We start from the raw sequence: 25157 nt of genomic DNA, 5'->3' as shown, positions 1-25157 counted from the left end.
TCTTGGAAGAAATGGCTACTTTTGTTTTAATAATGTACAATTTCAAGAGAGGAAGTGACAGGATTTTGGAATATACCTATCCTCCCATCAGCTCAGCTAGCACCGATGACAATATATCCGTCAGCAAATAAAAATCAAGAGCATAGGCACATCCTTGGCATAATGCATGAGTATTTGATGGTTTGTACAGTTAACTCCAAAGAAGAACTGGGAGGCGAGATTCTGAGGTTGTTCCTTTTATCTCTTTCACAGGTGTCAAAATGGAAGAGAGCCTCCCTCCTGGCACCAGCTTGAAATGCACAATCTGTAACTACACGGCAGATTCTCTTATTACATTCCAGCATCACATCATGTCTCACCTGTCACAGGCGGCCTTCAGATGCAATCACTGCCATATCAGCTTTCAGAGCCACAGGGAACTCTTACAGCATCAGGACTTACATGGACATGGCAACAAACTTCACAGGGAAGGCGACGCCACCGAGCATTCCCCCAGGGGGTCTGAGGAAAGCCTCCAGCAGCAGCAGCAGCAGGCCTGCACCGAGCCGGCCAACAGGAAGGATGCTCTGCTGGGAAGCCCCAAAGGGGCCCTCACCAAGGAGACCGGCGCAGACGGCGAGGCCGACAAGGCTGAGAAGAAGCCCATGCTGTCCGCTCAGAAGGGAGATGCCCACCCAGGCAGCAAAGCGAGTTTTTCTTACACGAGGATCAAATCTGAGCCCTCCAGCCCTCGCCTGGCCTCTTCCCCGGTGCAGCATAACATGCCTACGTTTCCCATGGGACCCTTCTTGTCTCAGTTAGCTTTCTCCCAAGACATTTCGGTGGTCCCGCAGGCTTCGGAGATTCTCGCTAAAATGTCAGAGCTAGTTCACCGGAGACTACGTCACGGAGGGAACAGCTACCCCCCGGTCATCTACAGCCCGCTTATGCCCAAAGGAGCCACCTGTTTTGAATGCAATATCACCTTCAGCAATCTGGACAACTATTTGGTCCACAAGAAGCACTACTGCAACAGCCGCTGGCAACACATGGCAAAGTCACCTGACTTCTCCGCCCTTTCGGACAAGGTCCCCGAGTCGGTGAGTCCGAATAGTGGCCACTCCTCTGTAAGCATGTTGACCGGCTGCCACCCCGCTGAAGGCGATAGTCACCTCATGCAGTCAGCCTGCCTCAACTCCAGCGTGTTGGACATGATCAACGCCGGGGCCAAAGCGCCCGAGAAGGACCTATCGGGGCAGGTGAAGAAGGTGTCCACGCCGACCGGAGTCGAAGACAGGCTGAACGGCAAACAGATGGAGGGGAAAAGCCCCAGCACCGGTCTAGTGGAGAGTGACAACGACCCGAGCAAGACCACCTGCGACGCCTGTAATATCACCTTCAGCCGCCACGAGACCTACATGGTACACAAGCAGTACTACTGCGCCACGCGTCACGACCCGCCCATGAAGCGCATGTCTTCCAGCAAGGTGCCCTCCATGCAGAGGACCATGAGAACTCGTAAGCGAAGAAAGATGTATGAGTTGTGTCTACCGGACCCGGACCATCAAAGGCCCCCGATGGGACAGCCGGGTTTCCTCGGGGTCCATCCCATGAATCCCTGCACGTCCCAAGAAGCTGTGGACGGCCTCGGCGACCGTTTCCACCCCCGCTGTGACCTCTTTCCTGGTATGGTCCCCAAACACCTGGAGGCTTCTCTGACTATCACGAAACCTATTTTGACTCCTAAATGCAACACGGCGGACCCGCAAGAGTTGGATGCCCCCATCGATCTCAGCAAAAAGTGCTCCCTCCTCTCCGATAAGACATGTAGCTCTCCCAAAAGACTGTTGGACTACCACGAATGCGCAGTGTGCAAAATAAGTTTTAACAAAGTGGAGAACTACTTGGCGCACAAACAGAACTTTTGCCCGGCTACTGCAGCCCCTCCCGCCCCACTGTCACAACAGCCCCATCAACAACAGTCACATAACGAGACAGGCGGCTCGGACGCCACCTTGTTCCCAGATGTGAAGACCGAAGGCAATAACAACCCCGGTGAGACCTACGACAAGAGCCCGGGCAAATGTGAAAAAAATAGCAACGGGAAGGTGATGGTGCAGAACGGAGGCCTGTTCCCACCTCACCTGGGGCCCGTGCCGAGCCTCAAGCCTTTTGCCGAACCCCCGCTCTTGCCATCGAAAGAGGAGAACAAGAACATGTATCTGCCCCACTGCCTTTATCCAGGAGCAATAAAGAAGATGAAAGGTTCCGAGCAAATATCGCCGTATTTTGGGATCAAGCCGACCGATTATGTGAGCGGAGGACCAGTGATGCAGGGAGAGGCCAGCGAACAGGAGCAGAGCGTTAACGGGGGAGGAAACGGAGGTGAGGCGGGAACAACGAGGGAAGCGGCCCAACAGCCTGCTTCTAATGGCTGCCCTCATCCTGGCAAGGAGCCTCTCCCCCTGCTGCCCAAAAACCGCGGCATGGTCATTGTCAACGGGGGACATAAGCCGGAAGAACGTTCGGGCACGGCGCCGCAACAGGAGAACCAGCCCCAGCCAGATGGCCAAGCCGCTAATCCCTCGCCGACGTGGGCCGCGGAGAACCCGGCGGACTCCAACGAGAACATGTCACCTTCCTCCAAGTCCCCAAACGAGGACGCCGCACCCCCGGCCAATAAAGGGATGAACGGCTCCGGAAGTAGCAAGTACTGTCGCCTCTGCGATATCCAGTTCAACAACCTGTCAAACTTTATTACCCATAAGAAGTTTTACTGTTCGTCACATGCTGCCGAGCATGTTAAATGAGAAGACGGATTCTTCCACTCAAACCTCTTTCTTCCCAGTCCCCATCACATGCCCCCCCCCCCCCTCCTCCCCTTTTTCTTCATTTGTTTTGGTACACTCTTTGTGTCTGGAATAGTGCATCGCGCAGTGCTACAAACTGCTTGTGGACAATCAAGAGAGGCTCCTACTGTCGTTTTAAGACTGAACATGCAAAAAACATTGGTTGAAAAAGAAAAGAAAAAGAGAGAAGAAAAACGAATCAAGAATAATATTGGTGCCACTTTCACATTAATTTATTTTGCAATCAGTATTAATGAGTAGTGATTTTAATTTAAATTGAGATGAAATTTATATCAGAGTTGTTTGTAATGTTATTGTATAGTCATTCTTGTGTAGCACACACATTGTTTACATTGTAATGTAGGCTCAATGAAACAATAAACAATACAAAAATGAGATGCATTTTAGACACAAAATAGCTACTGAGGCACTTGTGTATTCTTATTTGCTGTAGCAAATTCAGTATATGCCGCAAATGCAGAATGCAGACTGCTACTGACGGCTTGTTAACCACTCGGTGGCGGCCAACGGGCGCAAAACTTCTTTCCGCATTTCGGCATATACACATGGCTTTGCATTCCTATGTGGCTGTTTGTCTGTCTTTTTTCTTCGAACCAGATGTGGATGTTTTCATAAGGATGGCAGCATTCTTGTATAGTACTCGTATTTCTGTTTAATGATACACTTTGCTCTCCCTTTTTGAAAATTTGCTCTCAATGCAATACTTTGTAAATGAGGGAACATTACTGAAAGCAGTATTATGAAATGGGGACCGTGCATATAATTATTTGCTACCCCACTGGGGAAAAAAAAAAATTATGTTTATTGCTAACAAATAAGATGGGTGGGAGGTCAGTGGGAATTCCGATTATCATTCCAGTGTCCTGATAATGGGAGAACATGTTTCTTAAAATGTGGTTGCTATGCATGTATATGGATGGAATTAAATTCCAAATCTGTTGGAAATTTTTATTTTGATGTGGTGTCATAATTAAACTTAAATCCTCAGGATAAACTCTGATGTTGGCTTTTTATTTAACAGGAACTGATACTATTCAACTTTTGTGTCCAATGACTGAATCTACATCATAAATTGTAGGCAAGTAAATTACAGCAAAAATGCAACATATTTATTCTGGACTTGTCTGTGATACTGGAGATTATTAATTGCAGAAGTCTTTGTCATCTGACTCAATTCTTCTGAAAACCTATTGGCAACTGAGGAATTCAGCATACACTGTAAAAAAAAAAAAAAAAAAAAGTTTGCACACACCTGTCCAAATGCTCAGTTTCTGCGGCATGATATCATTAGATGCCAAACTTTTTCCATCATTAATACAACTCAATGGAAAAATATTAACAGGGACAGACAAGAAATAAACAAACCGTAATGATTTGTATTTGTCTAGATTATATTTACATTTGTATCTTGTTGTGACATGTTTTCTTGTGTTCCTGTCATGCTTGTTGGGTCTATTGTTTCCAACAGCGCTTGACTATCTGGTCCATTGTGTCTTCTAGTCAGCTCCCTCAGCCACTGTTCGCTGTCTTCAGCGGGGTGGTATTTAGATCCATGGTTTCGCCTAGGGTTTGTCAGCTTGTTTGGTCATGAATTGTGCAGCCTTTGCACTAAACATAGTGTTTTGAATTATAAAGGGACAGTTTTAAGATTATTTTGTACAGCCCCCAACCCCTTAAACAATGACAACGGACACTAGAAAATCTTTACTTTTTTTGGGGTTAATGGGCTGACTCCCATTTAACATGAGTTTAAATAAATTTGGTTAGTTCCGACACAGACTCATCTGCAGTTATAAAAATGTGTGTACATTTGTGATGTTGTATATTTCACTTCCCCTAGCGCCCCCCCCCCCCACCCACCCCCACCCCCAGTAAGATGTAAAGGCTGCAGATCACAATGGTGGAAAAGGTTTTTAAATGATTGACCTGCATCACATTTTTTATAGAACATAACCTAGCATGTTAAAAAGTGTGTCGACTTAATATATCTTACCGTGCGTCTATTACCTTTTAGCATATTAAGACAACTCCATGATATCAAAATATCAGGTTGAGCAGTGCGGCCATTTCAATGATAAGACATAAATGCTCATTTTTGGTCCCAGCCAATCAGGTAAAGAGGCTGGAATAACAACCGAGATGATGAGATATTTTTTGAGTCCCAGACAGCAAATATTTTATCAAGCTGAATACCCTCCAGTTATCCTCAACTGGAACTTGGAATACAGCAAGTACAGTTTGGAAAAAAAAAAAAAATGTAAATTGACAACACGATGAACGTCACTGGTCTTGTAGATAATCTCCACACTATGCCAGAGGGAAAATAGAAATGATATCTTGAATGTTTTACCGGGTAATTATACCAGAACATTTGATACAGTATATGGTTCTGTCTCAGTATATTTTCCATTTATCTTGGCCACGGGTCATTGGCTGTGCTGTTCGGCTTGTCGCTGGCTGACTAGCTTCATGAGGTGCTGGCTGATGGCAGATGGCTTCTTGTAGATCATTCGACGGTCTTCTCCTTTTATGCGAATGTGATCGACTGATGGGTAGGACTCCTTCAGAAACTTCTTTTGAAGCTTGGATACCATCTGGTGCGGGAAAAATACAGTTTATTAACAATTTTAAATTATTGTCCCAGCATTAATCTTAGCATGGAATATGCTAAACAAATGCTGCATAGAATTTCCCAGTAAACACTCACTTGATTTAGGTGGTTTGGGATTTGCTGGTCAAAGCAATCCCCCGTGATCACACTTACTGAGGTCCTACTTGAGAGGGGCTTATATCGCGTAATGTCCCTTTAAAAACAAATACAAATTATACACTGTTACGGGTTGTTTTTTTTCTGACTCACTTCATCCAACCTAAACAAAATAGGAAAGTACTGTCAAAAAAAGTTTACCTTACTTGAGCTGCACTTTCATTCAGAAAGTAATGTTCATCCACAGCACTGCTTTGATGGGCAGGGTTACTTAAAAAGTATTTCTAGTGAAGGAGGAAAAAAAACCCACAATGTAAACATAAGCTAGCTGAAAATAACAGAACATGTTTAAGTTCTACATTTTAAAGTTGATGGGAAAAATGTCATGCAGTCAGGTCTGGGGGAAACAATGTAGCAGTAAACAAGTATGCTCCGGTTCAGTTCAACAGCGCTTCTAGAACATGCCCTTGAGATTGGCCAGCTTGTGTGCACATTCTAACCTTCACTGGCTTGTCTACAAAACCTTTTCTTCGTCCTTGGAAAATTCAAGCACAATGATGTCCTTATCTCCTTGGCAACAACTGTAATACTTGAAAAGCTGAAATATGCCCCACATCGCAACTGCCATCAAATTGTAGGTGGGAGGCTGGCAGCAGCGAGCAAAGAGACCAAACAAACCCACGAGCAGACGCCATTGCATCATAAAATCCATGTATGAAAATGTTGATCGTGCTGCATGCATGTTACATTTCACAATGTTAAATGGCTGACCATTAGAGGCGTTATTCAAAAAAATATATACTGTGCCGTGTGTTGGTGTAATTAGTGGTGTGGCCAGTGAGTGTACAGTACTGGTCTGCACAACATAGAGTAAATGCTAATATACAGTGGGGCATTAGTAAAACACCCAAAAGCACAGCCTTTAGGACCTCATTAATGCAGAAATGTCACTGCTTTTGTCTTCGAAACGTGGCACATCTGTCTATGAACAAGTCGAAAATATGAGCCTTCCCAGGCACAAGACCTAATCAGCCATAGCCAGCAAAATCACGGTTAATATGAACCGCCACTGCCTCACAAACTGCGCATGTTATCGGCGGACTTTAAAACAAGAACATATCAGGAGGCGTTGCGTTTGTGGCTAGTGGCGTCTTCGGGAACATGTTCAATTCGCATGCTTTTAAAAGTGACATCTGGTCTTGTCGTTGTTCCAAATTTCTATTTTCTGAGCATTTGAAAACAAAAGGCCCTTCCTTGCATCAGCCACCGCTGAGGCCAAGCAATGATTAGTCTTGCAATAGCCCCACCCTGTGGCAGAATGGAAGCACTGAATATGTCGTGAACACCTGCCTGTCCTCAATTATTTCAAATAAAAACAAAAACAGACCTTCTGCCTCATATTCATTTCTACATATATGGCATTCGGTTTCCCATTCATTCTCAAAACACCGCATAATCTTCTCTTTTTTTTTTTCTTTTTAGCCTTTTCCTTGCTGAATTTGAATAATCAATATTATGCCCCGTGGGGAATGCTCTTATGTGGCTTGTGTTGTAGTGTGTGTGTGTGTTCAAGAGTGCGCATTAGCCTGACCTGCCTCTGGATGATCTCCTCAGAGACATTTTCTTTGATAGTTGGTTCAATGGCTCCCAGGATAATCAGCAAGCGGCTCAGTCCGGAAGCTGCTGAAAACTGCTTGGCTTGAAGGGATGGCAGCAGCTTACCATACCTGTGCAAAAAAGAGAAATTCTCAAAATATTTGCATGATGCTCCTACCAAAAAAAAAAAAACAACAACAAAAAAAACCCTCAACATTTAAGGATATAATATATTTAAGGATATATAGCCTAGTGTGTTTTCTAGCTAATGTTGAGGTGCCCTTCAGCAAGGCATAATCTTCAACCCCCAGCCGAAGTGCTGCAACAATGCATGTGAGCGATTTGCTTCTCCGTGTGGCGGGGTACATAAAACATACACGAGCGTGTCAGTTGAATTCCTCCTGGAGGAATTATAACGGGCAAAATAAATTAAAATGTGTGTGTGCACTGTGCAGCCCTTTTGCGGTGTTGCCAAATTAGCAATTGGAGTATTTGGACCCCTAAAAAAAATAAAAAATAAAAAAAAGCAACTTCCAAATGTAATGATGTTTTCTGGGTCAGTCTTAACATTTTCACCCCGCACAGTAGCGGAAAAACACAGAATTACCTCAAATCCAGGTATGAGAGTGAAGTCCATGAGTTGAGTATAATTAAAGCTTGAAAACAGCCTATTTGAATTTGTGAAGAATCTTGTGACTGTTGTTAGCTCAAAATAAAGCTAAAAATCATATTACTAGTATTGATCTCTGCTCTGTGTTGAACCAGTTTAAATCAAAGGCAGAATCAATTTCTTCCTCAGAATTTCTCTGACGTGATCATCATTAAATTCAAATATTCTACAAAACTCCCAATCATCACTTTAAGAAATCATTTATAAACTTGTCCCTATTTCCAACATTTAACATGTTTTTGTCTGTTTGTTTTTTGGTACAGAGCAACAATTTTGTTTATCACTATCAGGAAGTTAATCACATATCAAGTTTATTAGGTTTCATGAATAATGGTGGTTTATTGTGTTTAATTTCTTGAAGCCTCACTTCACTCCAAATCAGATTTGTAAAAAACAGTAGAGATGCAACAATGTATCAATCGATTGGCAACAATACAGCTAAATTATTAAATTCATTGACAACTGTAAAAATTAATTCATTTAAGATTTTTTTTAACTTTTTCCAAAACCTCTAAAAATAGTCTAAGATTTCATGATCCATACTTTTGCCTAGTTGAAATGTGACGACCAACCAGTAATTAAATTATAATCAGTGTATGTTTAGCTGTTTGTATGTTTTCTGTATTATCAATAAGAAATATTGTCCTATTTTTAATGAGAGGATGGAAATAAAAAATAAACCTTTGAAAATCAGTGTTCATCCAATTCGTTGATTAATATGAGAAAGTCATCAGATCACTGACTTATTAATATGATCATTAATTTAAAAAAGAAAATATGGTAGTGATGAATGAAAAATAAGTATTTGTTTAAGAAAAACGGAACAACCTGTGTTGTCCTACTCCCACAAGAGTTAAAAGTAAATTAATTTATTCATTCAATGCAAAGTAACAATTAATTCATTTCTCTATGTCAAACAAGTAAAAAAGGTAAAACATAGATAACATGATAGCAATCGGAAAAGGAGTAGGTAGAAGAGTGTAAACTTTTTTTAACCGCTGACCCTTGTAACTAAACTAATAAAGTATCAAATTAAATATATCGCAGTTTTCACATACAATTATAAATGTATACAGTACTAAACATATTATGTTCATATAAATACACACATCTTATCCTTAAAGCATATAATAAACAGAAAATACCTAATACATATCAATTCTAAGTAAGTGTCTAGTTTCACTACTTCATTTGTACCTACAAATAATTGTAAAAACTACAGTTATGATCTCGACATAATATATATGCAAAGCAATATTGCAGGGTAGAAGGTATGGTACAGTCTTTCTGACGGAAAGGTAGAAGCGGCAGTCATTCATACTAGGTAGTTTTTCCAGTTTGAAATGCAAAACTTTTTCAGATGAAAAAAAAAAAAAAAAGATTTGCCTGGGGAATGAAAAATCCTCTTTTTCTGGGTGATGAAAGAAAAAGAGCAGCGCAATTTTGTAACTCAGGAGACCTAATCGGTCTTAGCTCACTGGTGCTCTGAATTGGCTGGTCTCAGCCGGTGGAGCCCAGTCAATAGTACCATGCGCTCCCTGTCGCCAACGCTGTGCCAAGCAGCACAGCCTGCCCCTAAATGCTGCCAACACACCGTAGATCATCCACCAAGCGCCAGGGGACGGTCGTCCCTGTCTTATTCCTGAAATGGGCCAGAATTTCCACATTTCAGATCCTAGTTGTGACAATTTTGCTCCTGATTTATGAACGAGGGAGCAATTGTAACTAACTAAGCATCTTGCCACTGCTACAGGAGAAGTTGTAAAGTAAAGATGATCCTACGCGGGATGTGGGTGTTATGGAGTGTATGTTGAGAAACACAAACCTGTTGTTTGTGACATTACATTTCTAGACTCACAGGATCAGCATTATTATTGCTCAATTTATTCATCAATATTGTAGTCGAGGTAGGATTAATTAATTAATTAATTTTAAATATATATATATATATATATATATATATATATATATATATATATATATATATATATATATATATATATATATATATATATACTAAAATAAACTATCAAACAAAGGGAGACAAAAAAAGAAGAATTGATTTTAATTTTGAACTGCTATTTAACTAACAGATATCCATCCATCCATCCATTTTCTATAAGTAGGTTGGAACTAAACATGCAGGCATGTTCAGTCTGTTAAAGAGAGGATGTTGCTGTTGGCAGACAATTTCAAAAAAAATTAAAATAGCAAAAACAAACATATATATATATATATATATATATATATATATATATATATATATATATATATATATATATATATATATATATATATACATATATATATATATATATATATATACATATATATATATATATATATATATATATATATATATATATATATATATATATATATATATATATATATATATATTACTTTCATGTACCATCTTTTTGCAGAAATTACTCATTTTCGCCTGCGGCTTACAGTCAAGTGCAGCTTATCCGTGACAAAAATATTTTTTTTTGCTCATATTTTGCTGCTGCGGCTTATATACCAATCTGGAAAATACGGTGCGTGTGTGTGTGTACACACACACACACACACACACACACACACACACACACACACACACACACACACACGCACGCACGCACGCACACACACACACACACTATATATGTATGTGTATATATGTATGTGTATATATGTATGTGTATATATATATGTGTGTATATATATATATATATATATATATATATATATATATATATATATATATATATATATATATTACGTGTAATCCTTTCGTCTTACGAACAATCTGACATGCCGGCCATTGTACTAGTTCAGATATTTACGCTCTGCTGCGTCGACAAAATCATTAGACGACGCTGGTCACAGCAACGTTAAACGCTATTGCTCTTACAATGTCACAGACACTGTGTGTCAGTCACGGAGTCAGTCACGGAGATGCCGATATGCTATTGGTCGATTAAGGTCACGGTCGGTCTCACTCACTGAGATGCTATTGGCCGGTGTCACGTCAATCACAGAAATGCCGATATGCTATTGGCCGAACGCCTTTATCTAGCTTGATGGCACAGCTGGTCGGGATGGAAGGAAGGAGAGAAAATGAGTGAAAAACGAAAGGAAGGAATGTTGTGAAGACTTTGCAAACTTTATCTGTTAGACATGGCTTCTAAAATTGCAAGTGGCGGTAAAGGAAGAAGTAAGAGGATGATGACAATAGAAACCAAGCAGGAGATAATAAAAAAAGAAAATACTAAGGAGGCACACGCATAGTTAACCTTGCTCTGAGTATGGCCGTAACCGCTCGGCAATCTTCTAAGGGCAAGACTTTCCTTGCCGGGGGACGGACCTCACTCGACAACAAAATGGAGAGGCTTCTTCTATTATGGATTAAAGAGAAGGCAATCGTCGGTGATATGTTTTAGTTTGAGAAAAGTTCTTGTTTAAGAAAATAAATAAAGAAATTCTGCGGGTTGGTCTCTGCTCACCTCCGTCTCCACTCAGCTCAAATCACGTCGCCCCAGAGGAAAATGTCATTTATCTTTTGTGTATCCATGTTAATTAAATTAACTACACAGTAGGTTATGGTACTAATTTTAAACGTGTGTGTAAATACCTGATGGTTTTATCTCTGATTTAACCACGCGTTGCCAGTCAATGTGTACGTACAATTGACATCGTTTCACTACTTCAACGAAATCATCTGCTCACGCATGACACGGAAACGCTGATATGCTATTGCTCGTACAATGTCACAGTCACTGTTTCAGTCACGGTGTCAGTCACGGAGATGCCGATATGCTATTGGTCGAACGCCTTCATCTAGCTTGATGGCACAGCTGGTCGGGACGGAAGGAAGGAGAGAAAATCAGTCAAAAACGGAACAAAGGAATGTTGTTAAGACTTTGCAAACTTTATCTGTTAGACATGGCTTCTAAAATTGCTAGTGGCGGTAAAGGAAGAAATAAGAGGATGATGACAATAGAAACGAAGCAGGAGATAATAAAAAAAAAATACGAAGGAGGCGCACGCATGGTTAACCTTGCTCGTGAGTATAGCCGTAACCGCTCGGCAATCTTCTAAGGGCAAGACTTTCCTTGCCGGGGGACGGACCTCGATCGACAACAAAATGGAGAGGCTTCTTGTATTATGGATTAAAGAGAAGGAAATGGCCGGTGATATGTTCTAGTTTGAGTTCCCGTTTAAGAAAATAAATAAATAAATTCTGCGGGTTGGTTTCCTCTCCCCTCCGCCTCCACCCAGCTCAAGTCACGTCAAGGTAAATGTCATTTTTCCTTTGTATATGCTATTTAATTTAACTGTACAGTAGATTATGTTACTCATTTTTAATATGTGTATAAAGTCTTGATGTTTTTACCTAAGGTTTTTGCACGCGTTGCACGCATTCACTAATTAACATATGTTTGGATTACCCGTCATGCGAGCAGTTCAAATTACGAGCGTAGCCGCTGAACGGATTAAGTTCGTAACACGGGGGCCCACTGTGTATGAAATTTTTCTATAGCCGCTTCTCCTCACCAGGGTCGCTGTCTACGGGCAATATGCGAGGTACACCCTGGACTGGTTGCCAGCCAATAGCTGGGCACACTGGGATGAACAACCATTCATGAGCCCAGTGAGACAGAGAGAGAGAGAGAGATATTGAGATAGATATATTCTATTCTATTCTACACACAATTCCCTTTAAAATGATGTATCATACATTGTGGTAGCTAAAAATTGATCAAGTTATAGCACTATGAAAGTTGAAATTTGTAGTTTTAAGAAAACATGTTTAAGGTTTTGGCACATTCACCTTTTATAAATCCATAGCAACAAATCTCTTACAAAGAAGGTGTTTATCTAACTCTTTCAGGAAGTGTTAAATAAACACTGGAGAGTAAATTCCAAGAGCAGATAAGGAAATCATCTGAGATTTGAACAAGTCTAACATCTTTTTCCATTAAGTTTAAAATTAATTCCTGAGGCATCATCTTCCAAAGTTTGCTTGTTTAATGTCGCTATTTGTGTGTGTGGTTTTTAATGTCAAATTATCACAATGGGAAATTTGATTTAAGATCTTTGTATCAATTAAAACATGGTTTGCCATTTGGTGCGGTTGAGCAGTGAAAGTTTTATCAGGGTTATTTGATCTCGAATGCATTTGGCTACATAAAGAAATTACATTAAAAATAACATTTTAATGATTTCACAGTTTTGTTTTTTTCCTTAGTAACACATCAGTATTGCAGAAAGTCTCCAACTAGCTGCTTGCATTAATACAGAGGAAGACAGGATTTTCAATTAAACATGCAATCATCTTTTCATCTAAGGTTTCAAATTTCATTCCTCGTATTTGATTTACACTTCATCCCGAATAAATATGCATAAAAGTGGAAAATTGTGGTGATAGCTTCATCATGTTGCAGACAATATTGGTCACGTATGTGTCTGTGACGTGTCGTCAGTAATAGATAAATGTCACGAGCGATGACGTTGAGAGCGATAAAAAAAATCATTTTATTATTACAACACATTATTAGAGTACATGATTACTCAAAAGGCATTTCATTTTTTTTTAATTAAAAAAAACAGATGTTATTCGAACACCTTGCTTTTCTGTTGCCAGTGGGAGGAGCTACTCTCATTGTAAGCGAAAGAACGCCATCATGACACAACTTCTTTTTCATTCTTCAAGGAACGCAATAAATTAAAGGTAAACGCGCAGACTCAAAGAAAGTGAATTGACAATGACTAATAACAATGAATGACTGGAATTGACAATAAATTACATTAGGATTATTCACCAATGTTTGGATGACATGGTGATCTGCTTCAAGGTAAAGATTGCTCATGTTGTATATTGCACATACGGTCATGTTGATATACAATATATATTTCACATCTGGCTTTTGTTTTGATGTCGTGCTGGAGGGTCACATAATGCTGATTTTCACTTTGTCAATGTATGTTACTCGTTCGAGAATTTACGTTTGAGACGAGGGACTCTGGGTCACGGCAAATTCAAAGGGACGCATAAGCTAGCTAGCTAGTCAGAACACCCAAGCAATGATGAGTGTTGTATACTAATGCCTAATTTTCATACATCTCTGTTACAATTTGAACTTTTTGCAGCAGGGAAATAAAGGCGAAGACCATGAGGAGGTTGTTTTTGTAGAAATTTCAAAATGGACATTTCTGTCCAAAATGAATATTTTAGTGAGTAATTCAAAGCTGATCTTGTATATATTGTTTACTCTATTAAATATGAGACTTGCAAACATTTCTCATCTAATCGTACATGCACCCACATTTCTTTTTTTTTTCCTTTTTTTTTAAATAAAATTCTGCTTCACACTTCTAATAAAAGGACTTTTATTCCCAAAACAAAGCTGGCAGAAACAGGATGTTGTGATGACACAAGAGGAAAAATGACCGACTCAGAAAACAACTGGGTTTGCCTTATTAGCTTGGGTGAGTTTCGGCTAGCCTGATCACTGTTAGCCTTAAATTCATGGACATCATAGTGGCACTATGTCGCCAGTTACTAAATCCAAGAATATGTTCATAACAACTGCAAGTTCATGAGGATGTGATTCATTATAGAAGTAAACTTTGTCACTTGACCAGTCATATCAAAAAGTAGCTAACAGTGATAGTTTTAGATATAATGTCAATATCAATATTTTGTAATTGATTTATTCTTTGAAAATAATGTTCTCTTTGGTCACTTCGGCTTCCTCCCACACTCTCAATATTTTTTTCATCCAAAGTACCGTCATTCCAAAAGAAAGGAAATATGAGTTCCATGCTATACACAACAACACAACACAGTGGGAAACATTGGGAGGAAACGCAGCCAGTGGGGGAACGGTCTCGTAGTGGTCTCGAGAAGCTAATGTGAATCATGTAAAAATGCTGTTTGAATTATGGAAAAATATTTATTGCGGAAAGTTAAAACTTGCAATGTGTGCAAAGTCATCAATTTGCATGGCATCATTTTGCATGACAGAAAGCAGAGAGCTGTGTTGAACGTCCTTTTAGTTCTTAGTTATCACACCGCCAAGAATGTAGTTGGCTAAAATACAGTGAGAATGAGGAGGAAGGAAATGATCCAAAAATGGTCAAAATACCTCACAAGAGCTAATTGAAAACACCACCCGACGTGCCAAAAAAAAAAAAAAAACAGGATTAAAATGTTTTTAGACTACTTGGTTGAGACAACAGTTTCACTCGTGAATTAAAAAAAAAGATACTCTCTTTTTCTTTCATAAATACTTTGCCAATTAGCTGAATTGGGACTTGGGATTGGCAAATCCTCAAAATCAGGTAACTCAAATTGGGGTGAAATAAAATATGAACAGGACATACCTCGTCCCAATTTAAAAAAAAATCATAACACGGTGAACAATATTTGACGGATGCATAGTTACTAACATTCATCTGGTGCATGTCCTTATCAGGCCTATACACACCAAAAGTGTCAAATAATATTATACTTGATTCTTGCAGACATATTAAAAAGAACTGAAGTTCAGCTGCTGCGGATAACTTTTTTTCAAAGGCAACTTAGCAGTTCTATTCATGGTAATGCACACTTCCAATCAGTTTAACAACACTACAAGCAGGAAATGAAACAAGTTGACTTTTGTCATTTCCAGGCGTTCGCTGTCAAAAAACTTTTTAAATCAGACCCCAGAAAAATGACACTTTGACATTTTCATCTTCCTTGCCACAGTTTTTCCCTGAAGTCATTCTGGCAGTACAATTTAGACCTGACTCTAAAAAGGAGTTTAAAGTGGCTGAGCATTTTCCACCTGTCACCCTTTCTTCACCCCTTGATTCCAAAAATAACAAGGAAGAAAAACTTTTATCAGCCCCCAGTTGAAATCTGGTCCAATCATTCCAGGGTCTGGCATTGAACCTTTTTTCAAGGATTCTCCAGCCACCTGTCCAATTTCTTCCTTTCCCCCCCTCCCATTTTTAATTCTGCCCTGGAGTGAGGATTATGCGAAGCAAGGCATGCGTGTCAAAGGGAAATTTAGTGGGTAAAGACAGCCAAGATTGGCGGGATGAATTAAACAGATAACGTGAGGAGACGAAGTGGGGGAGCAACGTGGAACCAAACGCCTTGCCGTTGTTGGTCATTTCAGATGGGTTTTTTTTCCCCTCCCAACAGGACCGAGGAGGCAATATCTAAATTAATAAAGTGATGAAATGAGTTTGTGCCGTGGACTTTCTGCTGTTTGACTTTCCCATCTGGATTAGTGCAGGCTGAATGGACGCTCTGTTACTTTTGTTACAACTGCGTAATTCACTGTCGGAATTTGGCCCTGTAGTGATAAGCCTCCCTTTCGCTGCCTGGCACCCCCTCCCCCCCAACCCCCTCATTACCATCTCATTTCATATGCAGGGCCTCTGTTACCTGAGAGCCTGCTCGCACAAAAAACACGAACTATTACACGAGCTTCTGCCAACTATTACAATGAGTGGAGAACATTTAAACATAGCCTATTACATGGGCTCAACTATTATGCATGAAGGAGACTAAAGTGATTATTGCAGTCTTTTGGAAGGAGAAAGGAGTCACAGTTTCACTGAAAGAATTTTTTGTATGTGAGCACAAAACCTACAGTTAATGGATGAGCTGTACCATAAATTCACTTAGTATTCGTCCGTTCATCCAACCACCCATCTATTCTGAGCTATTAATATTATAAGTGTTTCAATTACCGAATTGATGTAATGTCAGGGAGTCACTTAACACAAATACAAACAGAAACTACAACATTATTTTTTCACAATCAATCCAAATGGTAACAAAGAAACATTTTCTGACGGGAAGTTAAAAAAATGGTAAAGTATTTAATAGAAATTATTTTTATTTATATATATATATATATATATATATATATATATATATATATATATATATATAGGATAGTGTGTGTGTGTGTGTGTGTGTGTGTGTGTGTGTGTGTGTGTGTGTGTGTGTATGTATGAAGTAAAAATCTCTGAAATGGATAGGAGAGAGGACAAAATATATGATTTACAATGTTTAGGGAGAAAAATGTGTAGCACCTTAAATGAACACAAGGTGTCCTTCTCGCACCACAATCAACTAAAGACTCAGTCGTCCATCATTCAATTACTGTAATAGATGACATGTATACTGCAATAGTCCAGCTTCATTAGGAATGCTAACTGCAATTGTTTAGTTTTGTGTGGTTCTGATTGCGATTTCCTCAAATTATCTGTTTGTCTTCAGATGGGGGGGTTGTGAATGAGCTTGAGTCAGGGAAAACACAAAGCATGCATGCTTGCATGCATTCAAAAATATCGCCTCATCCTAAAACTCAAATATTTAAGGAGAAGATGCCCAAATTGTGGTTTTGGGAGTTTCATTGAAGATAATAAATTACATTTGAAGAATTTCCGACAAATTAGCATTCATTAATTTGTTCGGCCCATCTCATCAGATGGGAGCACTCCCGATTGTCTCTGTTCTCTGAGCAAATATATTCCCCATGGGGTAAATTACTTTTATGGTCCTTACACACTTGGCAGAGAAGAGACACATCTGAATGCTAAAAGAATTCTTTCCCAGACAAAATGAGAGAATTATCAATGTAATTCCGTAACAGCAATTTACAATAAACATTAACAGTGTTTGTCTAATTACACCAGGAGTATTTCTTAACGATGAGACAAGACTAACCTATGATGCAGTGTATTAACCCTCCTCAGCTTGTATATGTTGCACTCTACTCGTACTGATTGACTATGGCTTTGGTTTGTAAGTCTCCTTGGATGAAAGAGCCTGAAAGATGTAAATAAATTATATATATATATATATATATATATATATATATATATATATATATATATATATATATATATATATATATATATATATATATATATATATATATATATATATATATATATATATATATATATATATACACTGTATATAAACATTATATTATAGAATAAAAGCCTTTTGACAAAAGCCTTACTTCATCGCCTCCTAAAGGAAGCCATTGTATCCTATCCTTCAAAGCAGACATTAAGCTTTTTAATAGACTTTGCAGAATCTGGATTATTGAGGCCAATCATGAATGCCGACCAGAGAGTTTAAAAATCACCGATGACCAATTTATTATACATCTAATTAAATAACTTGCATACTACTTACTGCATATACTTGTGTACTGTTTGTTAAACACCAACACAAATATTTGTATCATCCATGTAAAATAAATCCATTTTGCCTTGGTTTAACAATTCTTGCAATGCCCAAAACTGACAGAGAGAGATTCATGGGAAAAATCATCAAAGACATCTAGAAGACGTTCAAGAACAGGCCAGGCATGGAGTGAAAGTTCCATCAGGTAAAACAAAAACAACTTGACACAAAAATAATGGATGCAACAACATACTGGAATGAAATTATTATATTTACAACAGTAAGTAAATACTGCAAATAAGCGACTGAAGCTACAGCAAACATTCCTCGAACTCTATAAAATGAACAGTTACACTATTCCAAATAAAGGCAAATAATCAGACAATTTAGGGTGTTCAAAAACCTGATCAAGCATGTTCTTGGAATGCGGGAGGAAACTGGAGAGCCCGGAGAAGATCCACGCGGGCAAGGAGAAAGCATGTAAAGCCGGTGCTGGAATGGAACTCAGGACCTCTGAACTGTGAGGCAGACATGCTAACCAGTCTCCCACGGTGCCGTGCCATGATTTAGACATGTTCTGTTATTGAGGTTTAATGCTCTGAGAGACTTTTTTTTTATTATGGCTGAGTTGAAATGTCAAAACAATGTGTTTGAATGCACCACATACTGTACATAGTTAGCAGCTAGCAATAACGTTGGAGACTTGTACCATGTCATACAATGACAGCCTAATGGATTCACTTTTTTTTTTTTTTTAGTGTCCTTAACCCTTTACTGGGCACAGCGGCAGCTTTTGGCCGATAGTCTTAACAGGCAAAAACTGCATTTATTCGGCAACTGTTTTTCTATTTTTAAGTCCTAAAAAGGCAAGAATTTTCAGGATTTTAGAGAAATTCAGGCGTAAGTTAGAATTTAAGCAATGACTGTTACGGACGCTTTTGGTTGATAGTCTAAACAGGGAAAAACAGCCAAAAGAGCCCAGCAGCAATTGAATATGCAGCAATCGAATCGCTCTGCTATAAAAACAGAGTCACAAGGACTCAAGCTTCCACTTCGATGACGGAGTTATTAGGCTATTGTTATTTATGACTATTGCATTGATATTAATGTATTATTTTGGTGTGCTTAATTTGAAGTTGGTCTTTCGCAAAAGCTATTGGAGTGCGATGTGAAGTTGTTCATCTTAATTGGTGGGTCTTTTTTTGACTCACACATAGTCCCAGGAAAAAAAAAAACACTGAAACATTTAGTATTTGCCAAACAAACAAAGCCCTACTCCATATTCTGTGTGCTCATGTGAATTTCAGATAGATGCTTTTATGCATCATCACAACATCCGTTTTTGGACACTATGTATTGGTTTGAATTCTCCTTGAAAAACCAAGATATAAGTTTTGCCATTTGCAGCCAAGCAGCGCTCATTTTTGCCCCGGCGCGCGCAAGCGTGTCGTTCTGTTACGTGCAGGCGGCAGGGTCGATCTCAATCGTCACTTTTATTATATCAATAAAACCCCAAAATGGAACATAGCACTTGAACTGTCTCTCTTGCGCTCAACAACTTGTTCGTTGGCGTTTCACCGTTTTTAGACAGCTTAATAATATCTCATTTAAATTCCATGGGGATGGCCAATTGTTTACTGCGTGCGTTCGTAACCTTGAAACATCATAAATCGAGACTTTTGTAACCTGAGGACCCCTCCCTTGTATTCGGATTATCAATACTTGCCAGGAAGAAGGCCTCCTCCCTTCCACTGTCGTCCATTGGTCACATTGCGACCAATCCTAGTCTTAATCTGAGTCTCACTATTTTCCATACAGATGGATTGAAGGACCGTTTATCAGTATTGACACTAGAAAACTGGAAGACCGACTCCGACTGGTGCCAGTGTGAGCAAGAAAATGGCAATGTGCATTAAATTGGAGATGAATGTAAGGAAAGATGGCGTCCTTGTCATGTCTTCGCCCCCTCCTAGCAAGAGTGGGTTTGTCAATGTAGTCCCATCAAATGATTATCTGGATCTGTTTGGGGGATGCTTTAATACAACCAATGAAACAAGAAAAAAACATGTTTGAATGTTGTTTATTGATCAAATATATACGTTTCCTTCTGAGCAAAACAGGTACACTTTAACATAACAACTCATGACTATGTTATTTGTCGCTCCCTATGTGCCATTCCTCAATAGTCGATCTTATGATGGCATTTGCAGAAAAATCAAATGCCGTTTTTACCACACAAAAAATGCAGGATAGCACTGTCCAATTCAAATCACTCAGTAGTCTTGTCCTGAATGCAATTTGTCTAGACACACACAGGGGCTTGCGCTAATCTCAGATGCCTTATTTCTCATCAAGAAGCATTATCCATGTCCGGGAGGAAATGAATAACATGCTGAGAAAACGCTATATAAGAACGTTGACCCCTTATAAGGCCATCTAAGTGAACACCCACACACAGAATTCATTCCTGGAAGATGGTGGCAATTCATTTTGGAGGACGCAACAGAACTAATTTTGTGAGTGAGCCTCGGTTAATGAACAGAGCTTTGAAGTGTAAATCCTCGACTTCTCCAGAACTGATTTGGTCTACCCAGATTCGTTCTCAGGTGCAGGCCTGCCTCCAATTGCATACACGTCTTGTCAATGGATAAATACACCCACATGAAGACTCAACTAAGCTATAGCGGGAAAGAAAGGAAATAAAGCTGGATGATGCCGAGCCAATCGCGCTGTAATGTTGTGACGTAAAGATCTGTACTGCATCACTTTGATATCTTTGTAATGCTTTTGCCTCTCGTTTCTATTTTTACTCCACCGTGAAAATCGGGCAGTAATGATGAAATGTCTGAGTAAATAAAGTCTTTGCTTTATTTCCTTCAAAAGACTGCCTCCCTATAGAGTAATTGGACTCTGGCGGGACCGTCATGTACTATTCATGTTGATGAATGCATATTAATCAAAATATAATTGGACACATACAGCTTATAAATGGTGCAGCTCCACTTTTAGTCACGTGTAAATAAGCCATTTGCAGGCATAATATTTATTCATCACACTTGGCCCTTGCATATATAAATATCATAATTTGCTCACAAGTAATGGATAATGGAGGTCAAAATCACTAGTGAAGTACTCCTCCAAATAACTACTGATGAGTGACAGTTCCTTTGTGTTTGAATTAATTGTATTTAATACAACAGAAACCCAGACTGTTGAGCAACTTAAGTTTTACACCAAGCAAGACGTAAAAGGAGAAGGAGAATTTTCAGTTACCATAAACTTGTTGAGAGTTCTAAAAAGTGGGGTGATGTAACAGTGGTAAACATGTACCTGTCGCAGCTTTTTGGAGTTTGTATGATGCCTGATCTAAATCCCATGCATTTTCTGTTAAAGGACAAAAATCCTAAATGAATTAGTGCTTTTTATATCCATGTTTCCATAAAATGAAAAGTCACGACATACATGTAAAGAGCCTTACAATCTTTTTAGATAATCCTGCTTAACATAATTTTAAAAACAACAACCCAGCCGCACTCAGAGCTGTTAACTCATTCAGATCGAAAGACATACCTTTATGTATTTTTTTTTTAAAGACGTAAGGCCGCACTGAGTAGAATTAAGAACTGCTGTTTACTGGTTGTTGGAGCCAAAAAGCTTTTTGTATATTCTAATTTGTTTATATTAAGAAAGGTAAACAAATTGTCTGAAGACATGCCAATCTATGGTGGGTGGAACCATGGTTGCCATGGTTACATAAATACGTGACAGTTGGTGATTGCAGTCAGGTGCGACAGGGCAAGACACAAACAGTTTTCGACCGTGCGAACGTGCGAACGTGCGAACGTGAGTGGTCTTTAAGTTTGGTTTGTAACCCGAATTATTGTTTTATCAAGATATTGAACGAAAAGGAATGTGGACGAAATAAACGGATTGGCATATCCAACGCAACGCAAAGAGACTATTGAAATTATTTGATTGACGCACGCGTCAAAACAAAACTTACCCAGTTGCCCTGCTGTCCAGCCTATAGGCAAAGGCTGTACAATGTCGAAAACTGTAGTCTTAGTTTGAGACGGACTACCAGTTTAAAGTATATTGGAAACAGAGAGGAAACGCAACGTGACGGCTGCTCGGTTTGGACGGCATCCGATCGTTGCATGAAAGGACAAATTAGTGCTGTTTCGCTGAGTTGTTGCGAAACTTGAACGGACCACAAGACTACGCCAGGGGAGACACGGCGTGCGGGCCATTGGCTTGGCTCAGCGGAGGCACCGCGAACGTCAGGACCAGCAAGGCAGCCAGCCAGAACATCCACGGTGAGCGGACGGCCGCGCTGCCCAGCCACCTCGCATCGCATCGCATCACACGACCAGGACAACGGCCCGGTGCTTGAACTTTGCATTGGGGCACTTTTCCAAACTTGGACAGGTACACTGTGCACATAAAGGTATGTAGCGCGCTACCAGCTGGTTAACAATATATGGCCATTTAAAATACTGTGTGCACACATAGGGGACTTTGAGGATAAAAAAGGTGTCAATACGAGCGCTCTGGTAAAATCCAATGCATTGGTGGTTTTATGGTTTCATCTCCGTTACGTTTTACAAGGTCTTGATTGTAATGTGATGAATTTCTGTGGGGTTTGACTGAAATAACAAGGTACTGTTTTACATTTCACACTGCTGGTTGGGTTTTGTATTGCAAAAATGGATTCAGGTAAAGGTGTTGCTCATGTTATGTGCTCAAATGGTGATGCAATGCAAATAATGGATGAACCTTCAGAGGGTGAAAAACGGTCTAATGTGACCACCACAGGTCAAAGTGCTCGCAGTGAAATTTCACAGGTTAAATCTCAAGTTGGGTCACAGGTTGGCTCCAAACGCAAGGTGAAACTAACACCAAGGGCCTTAATGGAGAAAATTGATTCATTGCAAAAGGAGAGAAATTCTAAATTAAAAAGGGCATCCAACATGCAGAAAACAATTGGAGAATTAATGGAAAATGGAGGATGCAAACAGGAGGTTCAAAGTGCACTTGTGAAATATCTGGACCTATGCAAAGATGCCAGAGAGGCACAGTGTGCTCTTCTACCACTAATACCTCAAGAAGAACAATACAAACATGACATTTGGTTCAAGGCTAAAATGATCAATAATGATCAATTTATTGAGGAGGTTAATGATTGGACAAAAAGGACCCAAGCTGTGCAAAGTGGCGATGATGATGTGGAAAATGAAATCAATCCCAACGACAGCATCTCTAATGTTGAAAGCACAAAATCCACTAAAGGTCACACCTGGAGTGAAGCGAGTAGGTCCAGCACCTCTTCGTTGCGAGCTCGCAAGCAGGTAGAGGCAGACAGAGCTGCCCTTGTAATTCGTGCAGCAGCATTAAAGGAGAAGCATGCGCTTGAGGAGATGGAGGAAATGCTGCGAAAGAAAAAGGAAACATTGGAGCTGGAGGCAGAACTGGCTGCTGCCAATGCCAAAATATCAGTGCTACAATCTCCCACTCACCAAACCCTCTCACAAGCACCATCTGATGGAATGGACTCCTACTTTAGGAAAGGTGCAAGACCAAAAGAACCTTCGGTGGCACAACACACCCTAGCCAGAAAACATGAACCAGTCACACAACCTATCCAACCGCAGCCACCCCGACAACAATCTGCACAATCCTATGTACAACAACAACCGCCTCCTATACAACAGCAGCAAGGACTTATTTCACAACCACCACAGCAGCAAACGTATATTCAAACAAAACCACCACCCCGACGTGTACAACCACCACCCTTTTCACAATCACACATGCCTATGAATGCAGCATGGGACATTGGCCATACCACCCACAGGAACCCCCCTGTGGAACAAAATGCTTCTCAATTCAATGACACTTCAACGGTGTGCAACTTGCTCCAAAAACAAAATGAAATCACAGCCATGCTAATGGAACAGCAAACCTCTCATTTACTGCCACCCAGGGAGATACCATGTTTTGATGGGGATCCTCTACAATATAGAACCTTTGTTAGAGCCTTTGTACATTGCGTTGAGAGAAACGCAAGCAACAAAGGGGATTGTCTGTACTATCTGGAGAGGTACACCAAGGGTCAGCCGAACGAGCTTGTACGGAGCTGTCAACACATGGCACCAGACAGAGGGTATGACATGGCAAAATATCTTCTTGACCAAAACTTTGGAGATGAATATAAAATCACAGCAGCATATATGGAGAAGGTGCACAACTGGCCGCTGCTGAAATCTGAGGATCCAAAATCCCTTCGAGCATATTCACTCTTCCTTCGTCAGTGTTGTAATGCCATGGAAACGGTACAGTACATGAGAGAACTTGACATGCCAGCCAACATGAAAGTCATCATTTCAAAGCTTCCATATAAGCTAAGAGAGATTTGGAGAGTCTCTGCATGCGGCATAATGGAAAGACACTACCGCAGACCCCAGTTCACAGACATAGTCACCTTTATAGAGCGCCAGGTAAAGATAATATCAGATCCAGTCTTTGGTGACATTCAGAATAACACACCGGGCACAGGAAAGCCAATGAACAAATTGAAGTCCCAAGATAAACCCAGGTTTAAAGGAGACAGCTTTGCAACTACTATCGAAACCCCTCCGCCTGAAGAAGAGCAAGCAAGATTCCCACCTAGTCCCAAGCCAAGTAATACTGCTCACAACACCGCCTCTTGTATATGCTGTTCTAAAGACCACACTCTGGATCAGTGTCCAACAATGGAGAAGAAGTCACACAGAGACAAACTTGCTTTTATAAAACAAAATGGAGTCTGTTTTGGCTGCCTTCGCAAAGGCCATTTAAGCAAATATTGTGCTGACCGTTTGATTTGCAAGGTGTGCAATAAAAAGCATCCCAGTATTCTTCATATTTACTTTGACCAAAAGCAGAGGTCAAGCAACGCAAGTCAGCCAAATAAGCCTTCAGTAAGCAACGCACAGGTCTCCTTGCAAACTTGTGGACAAACAGGGGCCGGTGACAGTAATGGCGTTTTGTCAATCTTACCTGTGCAGGTGAAGTCCAGCAAGGGACATAAAGTAATTAAAACCTATGCATTCCTCGATCCCGGCAGCACAGATACCTTTTGTTCAGAAGCCCTCATGAGGAAGTTGA

The 25157-nt window shown here is 40.1% G+C and overlaps 2 protein-coding genes across 5 annotated transcripts in view; one reads left to right on the top strand and one right to left on the bottom strand.

The window, feature by feature from the left end:
- zfpm2a (zinc finger protein, FOG family member 2a) overlaps positions 1-3843 on the top strand; it is a 136415-nt gene extending 132572 nt beyond the window's left edge. For all 3 annotated transcript variants that reach the window (XM_088411081.1, XM_088411080.1, XM_088411082.1), the window contains one exon: positions 253-3843. In XM_088411081.1, the coding sequence (XP_088267207.1) occupies positions 253-2789 (2537 nt within the window). In that variant the 3' untranslated portion in view covers positions 2790-3843. The remainder of the gene's footprint in view (positions 1-252) is intronic.
- A 1154-nt stretch (positions 3844-4997) lies between these two features.
- LOC148425719 (uncharacterized) overlaps positions 4998-25157 on the bottom strand; it is a 30185-nt gene continuing 10025 nt past the window's right edge. For both annotated transcript variants that reach the window (XM_088409408.1, XM_088409407.1), the window contains exons 8-11: positions 7148-7283; positions 5758-5840; positions 5557-5653; positions 4998-5443 (exon numbers count right to left, since the gene is read on the bottom strand). In XM_088409408.1, coding sequence (XP_088265534.1) covers positions 5276-5443; positions 5557-5653; positions 5758-5840; positions 7148-7283 — 484 coding nt within the window. In that variant the 3' untranslated portion in view covers positions 4998-5275. The remainder of the gene's footprint in view (positions 5444-5556; positions 5654-5757; positions 5841-7147; positions 7284-25157) is intronic.

The sequence above is a fragment of the Hippichthys cyanospilos genome, chromosome 3 (genome assembly GCF_059441005.1).
Source record: "Hippichthys cyanospilos isolate Australia breed blue-spotted pipefish chromosome 3, RoL_Hcya_1.0, whole genome shotgun sequence".
Taxonomy (NCBI): Eukaryota; Metazoa; Chordata; class Actinopteri; order Syngnathiformes; family Syngnathidae; genus Hippichthys; species Hippichthys cyanospilos.
This window is presented reverse-complemented; position numbering and strand designations above follow the sequence as displayed.